The sequence below is a fragment of the Phallusia mammillata genome, chromosome 3 (assembly GCF_965637545.1).
Source record: "Phallusia mammillata chromosome 3, kaPhaMamm4.hap1.1, whole genome shotgun sequence".
Classification (NCBI taxonomy): domain Eukaryota; kingdom Metazoa; phylum Chordata; class Ascidiacea; order Phlebobranchia; family Ascidiidae; genus Phallusia; species Phallusia mammillata.
In genome coordinates, this window is record NC_137254.1 from 21,438,751 (window position 1) to 21,460,278 (window position 21,528).

The 21,528-nt window shown below is 35.1% G+C and overlaps 4 protein-coding genes across 5 annotated transcripts; 1 reads left to right on the forward strand and 3 right to left on the reverse strand.

The window, feature by feature from the left end:
- Positions 1–189: 189 nt before the first annotated feature.
- Positions 190–9,132, reverse strand: LOC145218487 (uncharacterized). Of its 2 annotated transcripts, none has more exons than XM_080085896.1 (17): positions 8,943–9,132; positions 8,413–8,580; positions 8,266–8,348; positions 7,936–8,087; positions 7,538–7,637; positions 7,207–7,330; positions 6,824–6,937; positions 6,365–6,568; positions 5,903–5,987; positions 5,779–5,840; positions 3,799–4,030; positions 2,086–2,231; positions 1,667–1,813; positions 1,405–1,515; positions 886–995; positions 694–754; positions 190–520 (listed from the first exon to the last, which is right to left on the reverse strand). In XM_080085896.1, the coding sequence occupies exons 1-17, from the start codon at positions 9,060–9,062 to the stop codon at positions 392–394; spliced, it is 2,148 nt and encodes a 715-aa protein (XP_079942022.1). In that variant the 5' UTR covers positions 9,063–9,132; the 3' UTR covers positions 190–391. The 2 variants fall into 2 exon arrangements, with proteins under 2 accessions (XP_079942022.1, XP_079942021.1); XM_080085895.1 differs by having other exon boundaries at positions 6,824–6,952.
- Positions 9,133–9,872: 740 nt separating this feature from the next.
- LOC145220059 (sperm microtubule inner protein 11-like) lies at positions 9,873–11,217 on the reverse strand. The gene is made up of 4 exons (XM_080087357.1): positions 11,108–11,217; positions 10,824–10,985; positions 10,219–10,360; positions 9,873–10,001 (listed from the first exon to the last, which is right to left on the reverse strand). The coding sequence occupies exons 1-4, from the start codon at positions 11,202–11,204 to the stop codon at positions 9,953–9,955; spliced, it is 450 nt and encodes a 149-aa protein (XP_079943483.1). The 5' UTR covers positions 11,205–11,217; the 3' UTR covers positions 9,873–9,952.
- A 1,120-nt stretch (positions 11,218–12,337) lies between these two features.
- LOC145220153 (uncharacterized) lies at positions 12,338–13,300 on the forward strand. Its single transcript, XM_080087435.1, has 2 exons — positions 12,338–12,501; positions 13,020–13,300. The coding sequence occupies exons 1-2, from the start codon at positions 12,354–12,356 to the stop codon at positions 13,256–13,258; spliced, it is 387 nt and encodes a 128-aa protein (XP_079943561.1). The 5' UTR covers positions 12,338–12,353; the 3' UTR covers positions 13,259–13,300.
- A 349-nt stretch (positions 13,301–13,649) lies between these two features.
- On the reverse strand, positions 13,650–20,983 carry LOC145217706 (oxysterol-binding protein-related protein 11-like). The gene is made up of 15 exons (XM_080085042.1): positions 20,719–20,983; positions 20,338–20,522; positions 19,915–20,085; positions 19,472–19,597; positions 18,863–18,981; positions 18,118–18,379; positions 17,679–17,785; positions 17,440–17,586; positions 17,071–17,239; positions 16,607–16,779; positions 16,306–16,435; positions 16,051–16,237; positions 15,637–15,730; positions 15,320–15,438; positions 13,650–15,102 (listed from the first exon to the last, which is right to left on the reverse strand). Exons 1-15 carry the CDS (start codon positions 20,883–20,885, stop codon positions 14,907–14,909), a joined length of 2,352 nt encoding a protein of 783 aa, XP_079941168.1. The 5' UTR covers positions 20,886–20,983; the 3' UTR covers positions 13,650–14,906.
- Between the last annotated feature and the right edge of the window lie 545 nt (positions 20,984–21,528).

Genomic DNA, 21,528 nt, shown 5'->3' on the forward strand with positions numbered 1-21,528 from the left:
TAAAGATGTTTTGTCCAAATAGAATTAAAAAAGTGAAAAATTACACCTCACCCTATTTTAAAGTTACTGTGATGTTTATGCATGCTGGTGATGTTTTAATGAAATGGTTGGGGCAAAGTGTTTTGGCCAGCCAAGCCCTACCAGCATTTTTAAGTGCTTTCAAAAATACCATGTGTAAAGACAAAAGTGTAACAATGGGAGAAATATATTTCGACATATCAGATACAAGCGAAAAAAGCATGACAAAATTAAAGAATCACCATCCCACACAAATTGCATTGCAAAATTAAACACAAAACGATTGTGCACCTTCTGAAGGAGCATGCGCATTTAGAGCAGTAAAGACTACCAATGAGAAACTATTGAAAGTTGAACCAAAAACACTGTTCTTTCATGTTTTGCAAGTTTGTTGTTCGATCAGCTCATCACAGATTTTGGTCAGTTCTTGATTTTCGTTTGTTGTCTGTTCCACTTGGGATTTTAGCGATTTGGTCTGGTTTTCCAAATATTTGCATCTTGCCTGGCAAAAACAAATGTGTATTAATATTGGGACCTAAAAAATTCCCACTTATGGTCAAGCTAAATATATATTTACTGACAACTTTCAGGGAAAATTCATTCTTGTGATCAAAATTTTCAAGTACTCTACTTTTTAGGAAATGTCACCAAATAGATATTAATAAGAGTACTTACTGTTAATCCGGTTATTTGTGATTGCATTTCTTGTTCTTTCTTCTTACGTTGATCTATCAATCTGATTTAAAACAAGAAACAAATAGTTTCAAATCAAAATAAACATCCCCTTTGGATTTTTATTAAGTTACATTACATCATTAAGCATTTAAATGCTAGGATTCTTTACACTTTAACAAAACATATTTTTACTTTTGTTCTCTCTCTTCCATTGTTTCTTTGAGAGCTTTGTATCTCTTTTGGGATGTTTGAAGATTTGATTTCAGGTCCTCGATGGCCTTTTTATAAGTTACTATGGAGTTCTGTAAAAGCAGTCCCAAATTTCAGTATTTGTATTATTTCATTAAAGCCACTGGAATGTGGATGGAGATTAAGCAACCCAAAATTATACTTTATTACTGTCTTAGTTTACAGTTTTTCCATTTGGCAGACTTTAGCAGTATTGTTTAGAAAAACCCAATAGGTTTTTACAGACACTGACAATGCTTTCATAAGAAAATATGTTTGTCTTTTATAAAAAGCTAACAGATTTTTACCTGCAAATAAATGTTGTAAAACTTGTGGTTATAATATGAATGGTAGAAATCGTTACGGGAATTGCAGTTGAATAGTGAATGATTCCCAGAATCGATTTACTATGATTATTTACACATAAAATATTCAAGAAGTCTACATGGTTTGTGCATTACAAATTAGTATTTAAATCAATACCTTGTTTGTTGTGAGTGATGTTTTCATATGTTCCATCCTTTTCAGCAGGTCCATATAAGCTTTCTCAATACTTTCCAGATGGCTTTTCAATTCTTCCTTTTCAGTTTCAAGCTAGATAAATAGCAGTCACTTAAAATCAAACTGTCTAAACTCATTTTTTATTACAAATTGGCAAAAACTCTTTTCATTATCAATTCTACCAAAGTTCATCTATTTAAACACCACCAATATAATTATAAAATCCCTAATTAACAAACCTAACCTCAATTATTGCAGCTTTATTCTTTTTCTCTTCAATTTCTTGATTCACTACAATATTGGAAGTTGTTTCATCGAAGTCTTTTAAAATCTCAAGCAACTTTTCATTGTCGGTTTGTAACTTTTCAATGTATGTTGATGACTCTGATATCTAAAATAGTTCAAGACAGTATTTTTTTATTACTCTCCTAATGTATACAAAAGGTAAAGTTTTCCAAAATCACACACAAAAAAGTATGTAACAGCACTAAAGAAAAATTGTTAAAGTTTCCTGGCATAATATGAAAAACAGAAATCAAATAAAGAAATGAAAGTTACATTTTAAAAGGCATTAATTAACCTTTAGGCTTATACAGAATAACTATCACAAAGAATTACAAGTAAGAAAAAAAACAAAAGTAAAATCTCTAAAAAAACGTTTACCTTGGCTTCCAGTGGTTCCTTGCATTCGTCAATTAAGCGTCTCATCTCAGTTTCAGAGTATCTTAAAACCTCAATGATTTCCTCATTTGAGTCGGTGTCGCTCAAAACAGAGCTTCTACCATCGCTGCTGTGACTTTCATCCATTTCTAAAGCAAAACAAATTAAAATAACTCAGTATTTCAGTGTCTTAAATCAAACACTTCTGGCAGACGAATTCGAATTTTATTTTTCGAAGAATTTGTGTGCAGTTATATCACAACTGATAACAAAACCAAAACAAATAGTAAGACAAGTTGCAGTAAAATATGTCCAATTAGTTCTCTATGGACAATTTCTCTAACTATAACATTCCCAATGCGGCTACTGCCCATAGTTGATGCTGTTAACATTTTGTCCATTAAAACGTCGATTATATGACAATGTTTTTCCGGGTTATAGGCAAAGCTATACTTGATCCTGGCTATTTCGTTCATTAATGTAATATGCGTAAGTAGAAAATCCACGCATTATGTCAGGCCAAGTAAAACAACGAACTCGACTGCAATACGCAATATAGCCTGACCTTTCGATAAGTGCCTAGTAGGCGAGAAAATGCGAGCCAGCAGACTGATATAAGATTCCCTGGTGCAAAGAAATCGATGAAATTTGCCGGCAAGATTCACCGGCCTACTTAAGGGCACATTGTGACGTTACAACGTTAATCAAGTGTTATTGTCAGCACAAACTGATGTAATATTATGCTAAATAACTTGTGCAGATGACATTTGGAAAATAATTTGTTAAATTTGATTTTTTTAAACGATTTTAAACGCTTGAGCGTGGTCTACATTAAACAATTATGGCAATGGTTACAATTTACGCCATATACACAGTTGTAAGACACTTAGGTTTTTATGTTTTCCGAACAAGGATCCGATTTCTTAGTACCGAGCATTAGCATTTTTAAAGTCATGTGTTCAACTTAAACTGTTGCTCGACGTTACATAATAATTAGAGAAAGAATCGATAAAATTTGCGACGCCCTTTTATTAATTGACCAGCTTTTTTAGGAAAAACTGTCCGATGCTTGATATTGTAGACTTAAAAAGTAAGCGAACTTATTGTTGCGAAGTATCTGTTTCAATTCCCTGAGCAAAATTTTCCAGAACAAGGGCTAGGATAAGATTTGGTGCCCCAAAACGCTCAGCCCTATACTTTGTATCTTCGATTTGCAACCTAAGTTGACGGCGGATGCTGCATCGCAAGCGTACCTTAAATCAACCTAAATTAATAAGATAAATCAAAATCTTATTATTATTGCAAAAGCATAGAGCCAATAAATGATAAGCTGCAGACAGTGCACACTGTTTCGACCTGTGGGTGCCTCACCTAGTCTGTGCGATGCCACAACTGGACATACAGTACAGATGAAACTGGCTCACAAGTTAGGCTGTATGCCCAATTGTGGCATCGCGCAGATAAGGTGAGGCATGGGTTTTTACCCTGTTACTCCCAACAAACTGGGGTGTCGTTGGATGGCTATACTAGCAAAAACGTCATCAGCTGCCTGTACTGATGATACCTTATAGGTCGAAACAGTGCACACTGTCTGTAGCTTATTATTATTAATGTTATTACTGTTTACTGACGGTCATTTTTATTGCTACAGCTAGTTCATTTAGGAGCAACACCGTACGTAGCATGCCGACATAAAACATCTAAAAGACGTGATACCTTTTCGAAATTTTGTTGGACTGTCACATAATAAATCGGGTGTAGGTTTGTGGTCAACGATTTCTTGCATCGGTGGGAGTGGGCGGTTTTTTCGGGCAAGACTGACACGCCCACAAAGGTCGATGATGTCAGATTTTCGACCAATGAGCGTTGAGAGTCGACTCAAACGGCTCTCTTGCGTCACCAAGGGGTCGAATTTTAGGTACAGAGAGTGTTTGTGGAGATCTGGGACCTAAAAAATGTAAGAAGATTTGTTACTTTAAACCAGTGGTTCTCAACTCGTTTCGGGCCATGGACCACCGGGCCAGCAAAAATAAAATCGTGGACCATTTGTTTTTGGGGCAAGATTGAAGTACGCATACGAAATAACCATTTGGCTTGAAACATAATTCTTTAAAACCAATTTTCAAGAAGTGATATACAATAATTAACAGCTGACATTTTGATACTCTTCCAATATATAATATGTAATCATCTCTAGTTTATCAACGAATTTAGTGGGCATCCTTTGGACCACCCAAAAAGTCATCATGGACCACTAGTGGTCTGGTGACCAACAGTTGTAAACCACCGCCTTAAACTAACCAACATTAAACTCAATATTAAGTAAAGTTCGTTACTATTTTAGTAAATATGAACTGCCTGAGAAATTATACTGTATGTAGTAGTTACATATCACTGTAAATCACATTTAAAACAGGTCATAACTATGTGCATAGGCGTCGATTTTTTAATTATTTGCAAAATTTTAGGGGAGACCTTTCCATGTTTTGGAAACATCCATCAGCCGTTAAAGCCCACAATCGTAGGAACACAAAGCAGTTGCGTTAACTGCTCCGTTGTCCTAGCGACCGCACGATCTAAGTTATAGACCCATATTCGGTTGCACGTAACGAACTAAACATTGCAGATATACAACTTTCACACGGTGAGATAGTAAAGTTGTGACAGTATTTAAGTATACGTTGTTCAAGATGTTTATTTACATTGCGTGTGACGATTTTTAAATGACTCAACATCAGACAAAAAACGTCTTATTCGAGGGTTGCTTGCGTTTTGGCTGCAAAAATGCCTATATATTAGCTTGACTGGTCCAGGAGGTCACAACCTGCGGGCATGAACATGTTTATTAAAATATATGTACTGGCGGCCATGACCTAAATAAAAACTTATTTGTCAAATATTTTTATTTTCAAGCTGCTCTAAACACATTTTATGGAACTGAAAAAGTATTACCAGCCTAGTAGCCATATGTGGCAGACTTTTTTATGCCTTTGTGTGCAAACAATGCGAAAAAACAGATTCCCTTAGCGTCACAATATAGATGATGACGTCATAAACAGCTAAGACTGATCGTCAGACTGTTCAGCTCAATCTGCTCTTCAAGTTACAAATCTAAGCTTTTTAGGCGCCATTAGATGGTTGACATATAATATTTCGTTACATCAGTAATTTTAAAACACAAGCAAGCAGGCAATTGGCCGGCCGTTGGTAAAATAAGGATCTGCGATGCGGCCGTCATGGCGAAAAGGTTGAGCACCCCTGGACTAGTCATTCCCGCAGTTAACATAAAGCAAACATAAGATACTTCAACCACCAGCTTGAATGTGCTCGGAATAAAACAATTAACTATCACATAACAATGCCGATTGTTACTGCAACCATTGTTACGTCGCATAACAAACCACGAGACACTTGCGTTTGTCATTGATTGTGACCTTCAATCTATAACAAACATCCAGTTTCAACTACTTTAGGGCATAGGTGTGTATGTGGTCTTTCTGGCAATACTTTATTTTAAACAAAAAACAGGGGAGACAATACATAATTACATATGTTGTAACCCCTGTTTTTTCAGGAGGGGAGACATGTCACCCCGGTCACCCCTAAATCGACGCCTATAACTATGTGCAAGATCTCTGGCATTTTTTAAAGTTACTTTTAATCTGCATCTAATCTTTCTCACTTAATATTACTTACTACAACACCGTCACCCTTGTTTGCCAAATAGTCCAGATCAAAATCGAATCCACCTTGCATCACTGAATAAAACAATAATGGTTATGTACTGATCTGTTGTTTTGTTTCTATTTATACAACTTACATGACTCTGCACTGACAAATTCCATCTCATTTGTGATAACTTGCTGGTCTTTGGTTTCTTCTTCTTTTAATGTTTCATCCAAGTCCTATGAAATGAGGGTAAAAAAATTAAGTGGACTGTTTGTTAAATTCGATATACGGGAGGGGTTGCTTAATTATGATTGTTAAAATAAAAATAAAAACAGTAAAATTTATGCTAATGATCTTTTTACACTACGGGTTTGCGATGACAGCATAAAATTACCCACAAGTTTTTATACTTTTGTTTGCCCAAATACAAAGTTATAAAAAGGGGAGGTTTAATCAATTTTGCAATACTTGAACTTTTAAACTTTTCCATATTTGCAACAGTGTATCAGGGTTAAGAAACAACATTGGTGGTGCTTAGTTTACAATGCCAATCCATTAGCAGTTAACTCTATATGTAGAAAAGAGTAGTAGCAAGAGTTTTTTATAAACATACTTGGTTAAGTGCAAGTTCAGGTTGACTCGATGATTCTTGTGAAGGCTCTTTTTTCTCTTCAGTTATCGTTTGGTCATGATTTTTAGAAATTGTTGAGTCAGCATTTGCTGCAGTGTCATCCAGGTTACATAAACTCAGTTCATTGGGTGATTGCATTAAAAGAGTGTTCAATGGTTTGATTTCACTTCTGCTGTTCAGTTGTTTCTATACAATAGTTGGATAGTTTGTACAAGTAACAATAAACATAAATAACAAAATTGGATTTGGAACCATAAATAAAAGGGCCATATTAAAAAAATGTGGCCATCCATAAAGCACCATATAAATGTGATTGTCATTATGTAAATACTGTATGACTTCTGTAGCCAAATATAAGAAAATATGGCATTATTTAGGGGGGCAACAAAATCAACAGATTACAAATTTGATTGTTTACTTTCTAACAAGACAAGTTCATACCAAATCACTGCCACACATGGATGACATTATGTCATCCATTGATGAATTGCAGAAAGATCCCTCAATTGGATTGGTACTGCTTAGATCAAAATGTGGTATTGATTCATCTGTTTCCTTTGTAGAAAATGTCTATAAACATAGGTTGCTAATATATGTTACACAACCTGCACTAGACACTAACTATCTGCGTTAAAACAAAAGTCAAATATAAAGTACATCTGTATGTAACTTGTATGTTAGAGATTTACCCACAATCCAGTAAGGACATTATGACTTAAAACAGTTTCAATTTGCGTAACACATTATTTTTGAAATAGAAACTGATTGAGCAAAGCCAATTGAGCACATAAACCTAAAGGCAAAAAGCAGTGAAAACTTCTTACTGAGCTAGAGGTGCTTGGTCTTGTTGGAGAGTTGGGCATGCATTTTGATGTAACAAAAGGGTTGAAGTTAGCATCGTCCAAATTGTCCAAGTTATATCCCCCAGAAGAAGATGGTAGTGAACACCTAAAATAATACAAATATGTGTGTAAAAGTTTTTTTCTGCAACACAGATATATGAATAGCAAAATGCAAGGCATGGTGGTTGTCAAATAAACAAAAATTTTGAGTGGTTCTTGCAGTTTAAGGTACTTTGAAATACGCATGATTTGTTACTGGTTGTAGAAATACAATAGCAAAAAAAGAAGTAGCAATATTACAAAATATTTGTACTTGTCTTCTTGTTGATTGGTGTTTTCTGATCCATTGCTGGTTGACTTTCCAGGTCTTTTTAACTTTACCTTCTTTAACTTTGGAGTTTGCTTAATGGTGCCTAAACCACATTAAGGGAGCAATATGATAAATGACAGTCAGTTTGAAGATTATAATCAGGAGCATAATATAAAAAAACAGTCTTCATTATTGTACATTCTAATTACAAACTGGAATCCCAAACCTACAGCTGTGCTGAGCATAAAAATGTGTTTATTTTTACTTGTGACTTCTCATCCACAAAATATACAAAACAGCATGGGTTAATAGAAGTTGAGTCAGTATTACTCCAACATATTTACTGTTCTTTTAGCCATTAGACACATACTTGGATTTAAACCAAAACTAACAATACACACTTGGTTCCTGGTTTTCTTTGTCCAAAGCATCAGGGATTTCTGGAATACCTTCCAATTTTATTTCTATGTTTGCATTTTTATCCATCTGAACCTTTTTGCTTTGCATGCTGTTATTGTTCTTGAGATCTACAGCTGAAGATTCCTTAAGTTTGCTGTAATAAAAAGAAAAATATTTTCAAAAACTAACAAAAATGTAACATACATAAGCAAAACATTAAAAGTGGATGTTTTTTTGATAATTTATATAGTAATATAGGAGTTTGAAATTCCCTGACTTTTTTCATTGGGGAATTTTTTATGTATATTTACACTTTGTGCGAATTTACAAACCTTTGAACAACATTTGTGATGACATCTTCAATGAAACCCTTTGCACATTCTACATAATCTTCATGGTCTTTTTTTGTAACCACCTGAAAAATCATGACAATTTTAATAATTTTATACCCATATTTGATACTAGAAATATATTACTACCTCAATCCGCTCTTTCCATTTTAACTCTTCATCTAAATCCCTAAGGACATGCCAATCTTGAGTTGGGCCCTTTTTCGCAACTTGTTTTGTTCTCAATAATTCAACTGTTGACTGTTGTTGGCTGAGAACGGTTCCTAATGGGGTTCTTGCTGGAGTCTGAAAACTCACCTGAAATAAACAAATATTTAAACTAAATTCTACATAGCGATTTTTTCACAAATATAAATTAGCTGTTTTACATGAGTTAAAACAAATCAAGCATTTTTCAATACATGAAGACGATGAAGTGTGACATAATTTAGCCTACAGCTAAATAAAGAATTCTTTCCAACCGTCAACTGCAAGCTTCAAAATACAAGACAAACATTTGTTAATAAGAAAAAATACATTTGATTTTCCAAACAAATAATTCATTATAACTTTAACTTTCACTTGTTCATTGTACTTGTTACAGAAAGTTACCTGTATTTTACAGGTCTATAGACCTCAAAACAATGTACATCAATGTGTTTTTGTGTGTGCAATCTTACCTTTAGATTCTTGTGAATTGGAGTTTGATGAACCATCAAATTTTCATTATCACAGACAGTTTTTAAAATTGATGAAGGACCAACATTTGGAGAAAAAGCAAGCAAGTCATCTGAATTCATCTTGTTTTATTGAATAGGTATATTTTACCACTAATACATACTCAGATCCTTAGACAATATAATTCAAACAAGTTTACAAGAAATAACTGTATTTCAAAAATCTACAACGATTAACGATCACTGTTCTGGAAAAAGCCAACTTTCAAATTTGTTTCTGTATTTGGTTCGTTATCGTTACATTGGATCGTACAGTTTTGTAAGTGCATCGTATATTGCAGTTAGTCTTGTCCTTGTAGGCCGTATTGGGTAGTTTTTGCTTTTCTTTAAATGTCAAAACAAACAATCAAATTACCTAACATTCGCGCGAACATTTCAAATAGGACTTATCTTACATTTTTAACGTACCCTAAGAAGGTACGTGAAAAATATGATTACTGTTGCGTGACCATTACGACTTTTACGTACCACCTGATTTGCAGGTATTCTACTTCTTTCAACTACAGTACTGTAATTTATTTTTAAAATGTTATATACCTTTATTAAAACTCTACGTTTTAGTTTTTTATGTCAAATCATCATCCTGTTGTTGTTGTTTTCAAACAAAAACGTAAATACAAGCTATTTTCGTAGGGTTAGTTTTATTTGGGTCTCAAACGTGCTCCAGTTACACAGTGCATAAACTGTGTCACGGTGCATACAGTGTATGCCATACACTAATATTTGAAAATAAAAAGCGTTACTAATGGTTTTTAAATCCGGATGTAAAAAGCTTCGTCACACGGAATCGCAGTTTCGGACGAACTAAACTTGCAATACTAAATCCAACATTTCGATTTTATCGATAAAATTTAAAGCAAAAAAGCAGTGAAAGAGAAAAAGTAAAAACGACTGTTGACAGCACAGTATACCAGGCAGCAGGTAAAGATTAAAAAGTTTTTTGTCCGCAGTGTTTAGAAAAGTGAAAATTCCCGGTTGGTGAGAGCCATTGCATCGACGAATCTATAATCATGAAATTGCAAACATTATGAAATGTAACAAATGTTATGCATGTTGTTGACACAACACATAAATTTTGAAACAGATTCGTCAATGCCAAATACGTAACGTATCTTGTTGTTCAAATCTATACATTAGTTTGTTTTTTGAACAAATAATCAAAGTACCCTATTTGTAATTTTGAGCTGTATTGGACTTCTTTCAATAAATTTTGCATTACCTTGTCATTTCGCTGCTACAATGCACATATCGTGGTGTATGGGCCCAAGGATATGCAGTTGCGGGTTGAACAGCACTCTTTGGGATCCACCAACCACATTTGTTTGCATCAGTTAAAGGGACACGATACAACTCGTTTGGAGCTAAAATCGAAACAACAGAGCACGGAAATAAATTTCTACATCAATTAATTGCATCCTTAAATAATTTAGCTGCAGACAGTGTTCACTGTTCTGACCCACAAGGCCAATGTGCTATCTTGTCACCAGAAGCACAAGTGAGACCTAATGGGTCGAAACAGTGTGCACTGCTGTCAACCTATCTTTGTATTGGTACATTGTTGTTATACATAATCGTATTGTTGTGAATAACAAAACCACTGATCAGTATCACTATTACCGATCTGCGGAGATATCCAAGACACCATCAGGATTACCGATCTAAGACACCATTTTAAGATGGTTGTAGAGCAAATGACTTATGAGCCCAGAATTATAATTTATCGAAATAAAACACTTATAAATGACGAACTTCGTAAACCCCTCTTTATTAGCCCTGATTACAGCGGTTAGTAGCGTATACAAATAACTTAAACATTGAACTTACAGTTTCGTGATCGCACATGCTTTTTCAGCAATGTAATATGCTTCGAATAACTTCGTTCGTTCCCAACATCAGGATTAGTATAGTTATTAAAATGGTCAGTTACTCGTCCAGTGTTCGGTATCGGTGGCAATTTGAATGGTTTTGACTCTGGTTCAGACGAACCTATATCCACACAAAAATATATATTTCTTACAACATAAATCTGAGAAAAGAGCTAGACTAAATGCACATATTGCGACAATTTTAGCCACAAGCCATGAAAATATGTAACAACTTGCAAATACCTGTGGATGCTGGACATGTATATGGTCTGGTTTGCGGAGAAAGGTGTGATTTAATAGAGTCCTGATACCCTAGTCCAGTTAATCCAAAGAATGCCATGGTAAAGGTCGTATATTACTACTTCAAATAGGCAAATATTGTTGTCACTCTGTTATTATAAAACTTAGTTTAAATAATTAACTAAAACCAGTCAAACAATAAGCTATATACAACAAGTAAAGATCTCGCTTTTAAGGCCTGTATTTGTACCTGAGGCGACACCTTTGCAGTTACCTGTGGTTGCTATAACAAAGGACGCTTCACAAATTTTAAATGAAGCGGTTGTTCAACATAGAAATACTTTTACAAACATATGCTCAGCTGGCACACTTGACGATAACTGCGAGAATGTTAAGTTACGGTTCAACGTATAAATGCTTGGAAGAGCACTTAAATAGGTTTGTCGTCCGGGTTGATCTTGACAACAGCACTTGAAAATGTATTAGGTCGTCGTGCAAGGCAGAAGTACCGCCTGTTACGAGACAAACAATCGAAAGCACAAAATGCCGACAAAACCTTAGCTTAAACTTAAATGGACCCAGTGTAAAAGCTATATGTGCTGCAACACTGTTTACCGCAATAGGCCTTTTTTAAAAATACAGACAAAAGATGTAAAAGTAGAGTGGTGCTATCTACGCAATACCACAGGCTTCATATTTATCAGTGCCGGCGTTAATAAAGTTGTTTCGGTTTTAAAGCTTTTATTGATATTGAATTGCTAGGACAAACAACAATGCAACAAACAGACAATTAAGGACATACATTGTCGGAACATCCCAAATCAATAAGTACAAACAGATATCCTATTGTTCGCATAGTATCGGCTTTCAAATCTGAGAATATCACCAGCAGCAGGTACAGAAGGCCGCAGCAAAAAGTGCAACTTAAACTCGACTGTGAAAAGAAAATTGGATAGGCTACAGCTTGTGCAAATGTCAGTTGAGATTGACACTTGTGTAAGGTTTGATATTTATACAGCTGGTTATGTAAATTATTCCATCTGTTGCAAAAACACGACGTTTCTGAAATACGAAAGTAACGTACGTGTGTGCAGACATTTGAGGCGTTTCGGGCAAGCTATAGGCCAAATAGGCTATGTTGAATAAGCCTGGTCACGCTACTCTTAATTTTGTTTGTGTGGGTTGACTTTATTTAAAAGGACACAAACCTAGTCTTTGTGTTGCAGAGTTTGATTCTCTAACTGTAACAATGAGTAAGTCAGCAGGTTCGCAAAGTCGCGTGCAAAGTGCGGCTTCGTCAAGAACTAGTGGGAGTTCGGGGTCTTATGATCCTGAAACGAAACGATATAACCATCCATCGGAGATTATGCCAACAGGAAGGCGAATGATATATACGGGTGAGGCATGCAAGTGCTTTTAGCCTCGTTTTCCTTGAATCAATTATTTTGGCCACACATATCTGCACAGTTAAGTGTGAATCGTTACAGCGCATTGCATACAGAGTCGAAGCCATGTAGCGGCCCAACTTTGTCCAGTATTGATTGCAAGACGCAGGAAAATATTGTAGGCTAAGTTATACCAATATAATAATAGGTGTTTCAAAAGGGAAAGTCGTAAGCGACACAGTAGTAAGCCCGAAGCTCGCCCATAAGTTTACCGAATACAATAATTTAAATTGATCAGTATGTAACACGTACCCTGTGCGCGAGGCAAACGTGTCAGCGTTGGAACTGGGGCCGAAACTTTTCTAAAACCTATAGTGAAATCCGATTTACAACCACATAGGCCTCCTAACTCCATCAAAAACCTAGCGCAAGCAAAGCATTTAAATGCACCAAGTCTTTTTTTCCAAAAAACAGGTGTTATTTGTCAGACAAAGCGGAAAAACTCAAACACGCACATTTTACTATTTTAGGGCCAGACCAAACAGACTTGTTCCAAAAAGTCGCCGTCGTAGACCAAGGGAAATACATCGGACATACTTCCCTGTCACAAGAAGTCACCAGCGATGCTAGCTACCTGTATACAACATATCGAAATCCAGCAACCTTGTGTAGGATGAGACACCAAAGGCCTGGAGAAATTGGTTGGAATGTTCCAAAACTGCTTAAAAACTCGGTGCTGCCTGTAAAAATCGCGCCTGGAAGGCGATAGTGCGTTGACGGTTCATTTAAAGATGAAGTTTGGGAAATACATAGTAGGGGCAATAGATTGTATATTATGTCGATTCATTTAGTTCTAATTTTGTTTCTTTAAACTCCTACTCTGTTATATGGTTTGTCCCACAAAGTGGTTTTATAACGATGTAAAAGAAAAACAGGCCTACACATTAAATTTCATATGTAATAAATATCATTTGAGCACAAACAAAAGATTTATTTGGAGTCAGGCTTTTGAAAAATGGTCCAGACTCTAGTCTAGACCCATGTTAGAATGAAGTATTTTAAATTCTATACTTCACCATTACAAATGAAAGTATTGTACTTTAATATTAACCAGTTAGTTCAACCGAATCCTGCTTGTATCTCAAAATCTCATACAACAGTGGAGTTCAAACTAAATCATATTTTGCTGATTTTGACACAAACGAGACGTTCACAAAACAGCAGAATATATGTCACTTTACGCTATTATGAATTCAAAGATTTATGGAGTAAGACAAACAGACAAAAAACAACATTGTAATAGACATAAAATGCACTTGGCCTATAACAGGGGTCACCAAACTACGACCCCGGCCCTCGAGGTCAATTCATCCGGCCCGCGACCCACATTTTTTTGTTCGCCAAATCGTATTGATAACTTTGTAACATTCAAAATCTACCCCTTAAGTTTTCCTGTCACAATATGTAGAATTAATACCACCTAGTTTCATAGGATTACAACGCCCAGGATTGATCCAAAGTCAGTTTGTTACATCACAGACAAGACTACAAGTGTTAATTGTGCGCAAACAATCGCCTTCTTTTGTTACTTGCGATAACATATACAAGCATTGTGCGTAAGATGAGACTAACGATCTAGTTAACAGTTGCATCACCATATTTTAAAGGAGTTTATAAAAAGACCATATGTTGGCGCCCCTATAAAAATCGCCTCGCGGGCTAAGTTTGGAAAACGGCCCTACAGCATGAAAACTATGCGGCCCGCGCGAATCATTGTTAAACTTATCCGCCCCGCAGTGAAAAAAGTTTGGTGACCCCTGGCCTATAACAATAGGTAGCAATATATTTGCACTTAAACAAAAAAACTTCACTGCACAACAATTAATTCAAAGCCTATGTGCAGTGGACAGTCCCCATGGGAGAAATACCAGAAATTGCATTTTGCGTGCAAGCAAAAAATTTTGACATTTACAGATTTTGGAATTTTTAAAGCCTGTGTTTTTGGTGTTACAGAGGCAGAAATAGATTGTAGATGATAATAAATATATTCTAAGGCAAGCCAAGGATTAACAACAACATTTTAAATGCCTTTAAGATTTAACACAGAAGCAACAACACCACTAACTATTAAATATGTAACATCAAGATACAGAAAAAAAGTATTGCAAATGTGCTGTTAACAAATAAAAGACCATTGGCTCCACACTGTTCGGACAGTTTTTAAACCAATTCAATAATAAACATTTCACATTAAAGATTGAAAACTTTAAAAGCCATAAAGTCACTGCATCTTTGTTGTTGCTAAGCACCACTATATCTTGAAATTTTAAGTAAAGTTTCATTTTCCACAACTGAAAAGCGCATTAGCACAGCGGCAGGATTTATTGTAGTTTGTGCTACATCTACTATATGTAAACTTAATGTTTTTTGTAGGCATATGTATCATAGTCTTTTCCCTTAGTTTGTGTAAAGTAGGCAGTTGGAACTGGAAGGTTCGCATCATGGCGCTGCCTCTCTATCTCCCTCTGCTGGTCCTCCAGTATAGATTTATGTTCAGTTGCTGCTGTGACGTCACCACTCTTCAAAGACTGTGTGACGTTGGTCCACAGTTTTCTGCAAACAATACTTTTGTTTACAAACATGAACACAATGGCAATTATTATTGCCTTTTACCATACCATTTAATAGTAAGGTGTATTCTTTAATAAGATGTTACAATGACAAGACATCACTTGCGACTGCAAAATGTGGGCACAAGGGCATTGTAAATTCATATTTATTGGCCAATTTTATGACCAAATTGCTATGTAAAGGTGTTCAACATTATTACCTGGATTCTAACATGTCTTGTGCTTCCATGGGTCTGACATACTTTGGAAAGATTTGTAATTTATTTGTGTCAATTAATTCCACATGCTGCGGTGTGGGACTTGGGGTATTCTGATTGTCCTGAAAAAGATGCATGTTTAACACATAAAAAAGCTGTGAAAATGTATTGCTTGGTAAGTTCTACAACTTATATTTTGCTAGAGTTTATTACATCCCAATATTTATATTTGAAAAGGTCTTTAAAAGGAGACCCCTAAAATATAGTAGCAGTTGACAATAGCTGTATAGAGTTTTTGTTTAATTTAAAACAAGGTCTACCTCATTGTAATAACTGAATTCGAGTTCACCATTCCATTTTCCTTGAACACGACAGGAAACAAAACCATTTTGGTCTTTCACTTCACCAGTTACTCTGAAACACATGTTAAAATCATCGATTGCATTGTTTCCCTGTGCATAATTTATTTGGGTTGTAGCTTAGCAAAAATGTGTCACATGGTGTGTGATTATTTATTAACTTATCAATTTGCATTTTTAAGTGCTGTCCTTCGGTTCCTTTGGTCCTTGCATATAAAGTTAACCAAAGTTTTGCTTTATATTGACATAAAATCCTATTTTGCATTAGGTTTTTATTCAGCCTTAAGTCCTTGGACACAGTTAGATCAATGTTATCCTTGTTGCCACTTCTAATACCTCTGGCCTATTTTTATTATCATTTATCTTCCAACTTACCTATGTGGCATTCCTCCATACATTGGCTTAGTGTGAAAAACAATGTTAGCTGTTAAACCAGTTTCTTCACAAGTGATGGTGCATCTTCCACCAAGTTCAGACCATGGAACGGTGAGAATTGAGCGAGCATATGCAGACGGATAGGTCATCACATAATGTTCATTAAAGTCCGTTAGGGTAATAGTCCCTTAAAAACATGTATGAAACAATGTAAAATAAGGATAAATCAGTTTCTGTTGTTCAGTTTTCAATTACCTTCACCAATATTGACCACACCAACAGACATGTTCATAAACTTTGACCTTGTCCAAATGTGTGAGTTAACTTCTATGCCACGTTCAGAGCATGATGTGTAAAATGCTGAAACAGGTGGATGATGGGAAACCTAAAACACAGCAAAAACACAAACTTATTTGCAAATGTAAAAATTAGATGAATTTTTGATTTTGTGATATAAACATGGTAGTGAAAAAATTATGAAAAAAGGAAATAGGTGGCACTATTTTTTTATTTCCTACAACAATTAGACATTTTTTGTTAGTAAGAGTTTACTGACCTGTTCAGCTATGAACTGGATTCTTGAATGAGTTTGTGTAGAAGGGGGAGATTTGGTACTGCCATTGTTTTTCTCAGTGGATAAACCTTCGGAGGTATTTTGATTTGGAATGTAGTAGCTGCATTGAAAAACTTCACCAACAATTGGATTGTACGGCTTTTTAGTGATTTGACCTGAAAAACAAAATTTCCTTAAGTTTTACATTAAAAATCGAAAAAATATATTCCATTAAAATCAGAAATTACTATTTTAAGTGTAATGATGTAAGGATTTCAAACACAACATTTATTTGCAAAAGGTATTCAAAATAATGAGGCTTACAATAGAAAAGCATTATTGCGAAAATTGACTGTTATATTGCAAAAATTGACTGCCCTAATTTGGAACAGACATTTCAAGCACATTCATCGTAAAAGATTTAAAATGCCAATATGGCCTATATTGTCAAAGGTTATATCTCCTACCTTGTCTGCCAGAATGAAACGAAGTCAAATAAAACTTGATCACTTTGTGCATTCTTTCATAAGGGGTTTTCCCTGTTGGAATTTCCAGAAGCAAATTGCTGTGGCCAAGAAAGTCAGCATACATTTCAAGTAGGCTGCGCTTTTCCAAAATAAAGGTTGGCAAAGTGACCTGTTCATAAGCAATCAAAAAAGATCAAAGAAAGCTAAAGATAAAACATGTAGTCCCAAAAATACTTTGATTTCATAAAAATAAAACAGATCAGGTAAAGAGAAAATGTCATTCTTTGTAGATGTGTTAAAAACATCTCTGACAGTACTTTTTATTAACCTTTTTCTTTATTAAGTTTCATCAAAAAACAAAAGCAATACCCTGGTAAGGTCCATTCCCAACTTTAGCTGCGAGAGTAGATGCATGATGACGTTTTTGTGTTCATCCACAGGTCCTAGATCTTCTTCATTGACGCTAGATGAGTCCTCCACTTCATCAGCTGGATCAGCCAATTTTGGAGTCTCAAACTGCAACATAACAACATAAAACAAAAAGTTAAACAAAAACATATGATTTATGAGATATGTGTTCCAAAAAGTTAAACTTGCTGTAAACTTACCGAAATGGGGTTGTCTTCTCCAATTGTGCTGACATCTGTTGGATGGTGATGTGATCCCATGTGTAATTTGGTGTCCTGCTTGGACTCCATCCATTGAATTTGAGCATCTGAGAGATGACAGTTAGCATTGGATTAAATACGAACAAAAAGGTATTCACCAAAACAGCCAAAAAGTTAATTTTAGGTTAATTTTTTCCAGCATGATCATGCGTGAGAAAAAAACAGTAAAAGACACAAAAAATGTAAATAGGGATATAAAAATGAAATTGAAATGTAAAAGCTGTGGATTTGTGATTTTTGGTTAGTTCATTGGTAAAATATGACTTTCAACATTTAGATTACTACTACCATAATTTAATTGATTCAAGGTGCAAACACACACAAAAAATCAATAAAACTTATACACCATGCATTACATTCAGAGTTGCAGCACCAGTACCTGGTGGTAATGCAGAGGTTATCTGTTGATGATATTTTTGTAAGATGCTGTAACAATTGCTAAGTGACTGAAGCATGGCTCCAGATGTTGACTTCATCAACAGAACATCTTTGTCCAATGCTGACAGACCCATGGTGGGATCATCACTACCAACTGATGCAACATCGCCCTTTTCTGAATCCGTCTTGTTATCAGAGTGAAAGTTAAGACTGTCCAGCATGCTAACTAATCCTGCATGATAGTTGTCTGATGAAACCAGTGCCTGAAAGTACAAAAACTAGTTTTACAAATAAGAAATCAAGCCAGTCTTTTAAGCATTTATATACGACCTCAAATAGACCTGGCTATTACTGATATCAGCATGCCAAATAAATGTATGATCTCAGTAATAAAAGTGGTACAAAATACTGTATACCTATCGCATGATACCACATGTTATCACAAAGTAGAAAGTTGTACAGTACTTAAACATGCTTGCGAAAATTAAAATTTTGCCGACTTTTGAAAGTGCTTACAGTTGGAGCTATTCAGGTTGGGTGAGAGTCTGTACTAGAAATACTACTAGAATCTGGTCTAATTTACCCTTGTCGGGGCATGTGCTCGCACATTTCACACACTATGCAGCATTCTAAACGGTATATATACCATGCATTAACATGCAGTAGTTAGTACCACAACCACCCTGATAAATGTATGTTCATCCTAGGCCTACGTTACAATGGATGGTACCATAACTCCATATTACCTGTCTAGCATCTTGCATTTGTTTGAGATCAGAATGCTGAAGTTGCCGCTTTGTTTCAGTTGAAGTTGTCCTGTGTAACATGCCTTTGTTTGAACCTCTACTGTCACTGCGTTGCCGATCTATACGGAAACAAAGGTAAGGTACAGAACAGCACTAGTTAAATGTTGGAACTAGGATTAGCAAATATCAGTTCAAATTTGGACCTTGGGCAATAAGAGAAACTATTTCCCTATTAAAATACATATGAAATGTATGTTCTTTATCTGTATATATATGACAATGCCTTTGTGTGTGAATTGTTTGCTTAGCATTAATGTAGCTCTACAAAAAGTACCCCATTCAGGAGGTCTGGTTAGAGCAACAATTTTGATGTTTTTAACCTTACTGTGAACAAATGTGCTGTAGACAGCAATTTTTACAAAAAAAGTGCAAAAAAATAAGAATTGCCATTAAAATGAAATAAAATATACAATGTAAATGTCAGCAGTATCTTCTTGTAGAATAGATGTAAGTTTAAGATCATACTGTTTGAAAGTGCAAATAATTGGGTGTTTCCATTTAGAAATCTTTATGCCAGATGTCAAATGTACACACACATATGGGACCTACTTTTTCGCATTGAACTTGAATTGCCAGTTTGTTGGTCAAGCGTTCCAACACTCATTGTATCATCATGTGCTGAATGTTTTACAGAGCTGTTGCCAACCTGTGGCCCTGACAGTTGCTGAACTTGATCTAAAACAAACAAAAAACATTTACTTAGAAGTAATTTATTATATATGTATTACTATTAGTTATGACACAAAGCCCTTGTTGACAAAATATTATTTTCTTACAGAGCCTACCTAGCCTATCCTAGGATAAAGATGTACTTTTATTCTATTTGAATAAGGACAGATGATGCCATATTTTTGGGCGAAATTGAAATCTGCAGTGGTTTGTAATAAGAAATACACAGACTGATTTGAGTGTGTTCAATTTGTCAGCTAAGTAATAACCTTAGGATATAGTTTAATGTATATAGTTCTGCACAAGATACAAAAACAGTATACCTTTGATTTTGTTAATGCTGTTGCTCATGTTTGACACAACTGATCTCGTTCTTGGTTTTCTAGATCCTGATGCTGCCAACGGTGGGTGCTCTTGAGCAATTTGTGAGCTAAAGTGTTGAACAACTGTACGAAGTCGAGATACCCATTCCTGGCGTTCTTTGGCATTGCTTGCTGTATTTAAGTGAATGAAAGTTGAAGTGAGTTGGTTTTATTTTTTATTCACCAAAAACATTATAAGTTTTGTTAAAGTAGCTCCGACAGGGTTTCACATATATAGGCCATCAAACATGACACAAGAATAGGAGACATAGAACAATCAACAATTGCAGTACAGTCTACTGGGGTGGTTCATTGTGCTAAAGAATGAAGAACTCAAATTCCAATAGGTGCTTGAAGAGGTAAAAAACAATGATTGTATCACACCTCTTAGTTTGTACACCTCTCCATTGGCTGCATTGACTGAAAATGTGTAGGAATCTTCAGTACTAGGGGCAATAACTGCACCAGCTAATACAAGTGATCCTCTTGGTTTGTAATGAGCACTGAGCGCTTCTGACTGGTTGACAAAATACTCAAGAATGCCATTTTGTGGGTTAAGAAGAAAGTATCTAGAAACAGTGTTGAATGTTAGTGTTATGGAGAGATGAATGGTAGTTTGTTGGAAGAAACTAGATCGCAAACACCACCATTGTTGAAAATGACAAAGTTCCCATTTAAATCATACACAAAACAAACAAACAACCTTCATAGTTAGGAATTAAAGTTTATAATATGACGAGCAACAAAGGCGTGGGCTATATTTACCGGTTTTGCCATCCTTTCATAACATTAGTGTATTTGCTTAATCGTCCATCAAAGGGTACAAGTGCTGAAACATCCATCTTTGTAATTCCCGGGTCCTTGCTATGCCTTGGTTTGTTAGGTGAGTTGCTGCACTGGGTACTAAATTGATTAATCTGGCTGCCTAGCATTCCCTAATAAAAACCATGGCGACGACGCGAAAATTGCAAGAAAAATTATTCCACTTCCACATCACAATAAAAACAACATGGAATCGGAAAGCGGAAACACATGATTTACTAACTTACGCAAATGACCACTAATTTTAAGGTATAATAGTAATTCGTTTTGTGGAGTTAACGTTCTATTTAGTATGAATTGAATTATTAAACTTAAAATTAATAAAAATAACTTAGCAAAATTATTACAAATAGGAAAATATGTAATTTACTTAATTACTTTAGTACAAATACACCGTTTAACTAAAGTCCAGGATGCAAGTTAAAATTATTTGGTAACGGTACCTTTTTTAAAAGATTTTGTGTATGGTATGCGGTAGTGTTATTTACTTTTTTTTGCTAAATTGGTTTTCGCAGCATCCCATGCGAAAAAAAATTGGAAAAATAAAATAAATTTTGTTTCTAGCCTACCTATTTTGTTTTTCCTATTAACTTAAATGTCAGGTACTAATAAAAAATAATAATATTTTAAAGCTCTATAGCGGATAAGTAAAGTTTATTTCATGAAGTTTGTGTTTCCAGCTTGAGTTTAGTCACTGGTTTGAAGAATGACGCGTGTAAATAATTCAAATAGACAATCTTGTGCAAAAAACTT

Excerpts from the sequence above, each read along its gene's own strand:
- LOC145218487 (XM_080085895.1), bottom strand. The coding sequence starts at position 9,062 with ATGAATTCAGATGACTTGCTTGCTTTTTCTCCAAATGTTGGTCCTTCA. Across the intron at positions 2,232-3,798 it reads TCCAACAAAATTTCGAAAAG|AAATGGATGAAAGTCACAGC; the intron begins GTATCACGTCTT and ends GTTTTGCTTTAG. Across the intron at positions 521-693 it reads CACAAATAACCGGATTAACA|GCAAGATGCAAATATTTGGA; the intron begins GTAAGTACTCTT and ends TGTTTTTGCCAG.
- LOC145220059 (XM_080087357.1), bottom strand. The coding sequence starts at position 11,204 with ATGGCATTCTTTGGATTAACTGGACTAGGGTATCAGGACTCTATTAAA. Across the intron at positions 10,986-11,107 it reads TACATGTCCAGCATCCACAG|GTTCGTCTGAACCAGAGTCA; the intron begins GTATTTGCAAGT and ends GTGTGGATATAG. Across the intron at positions 10,361-10,823 it reads GCATGTGCGATCACGAAACT|CTCCAAACGAGTTGTATCGT; the intron begins GTAAGTTCAATG and ends TTTCGATTTTAG.
- LOC145220153 (XM_080087435.1), top strand. The coding sequence starts at position 12,354 with ATGAGTAAGTCAGCAGGTTCGCAAAGTCGCGTGCAAAGTGCGGCTTCG. Across the intron at positions 12,502-13,019 it reads AAGGCGAATGATATATACGG|GGCCAGACCAAACAGACTTG; the intron begins GTGAGGCATGCA and ends TTACTATTTTAG.
- LOC145217706 (XM_080085042.1), bottom strand. The coding sequence starts at position 20,885 with ATGCTAGGCAGCCAGATTAATCAATTTAGTACCCAGTGCAGCAACTCA. Across the intron at positions 16,436-16,606 it reads TCCAGTTCATAGCTGAACAG|GTTTCCCATCATCCACCTGT; the intron begins GTCAGTAAACTC and ends GCTGTGTTTTAG. Across the intron at positions 15,103-15,319 it reads CAAGACATGTTAGAATCCAG|AAAACTGTGGACCAACGTCA; the intron begins GTAATAATGTTG and ends TATTGTTTGCAG.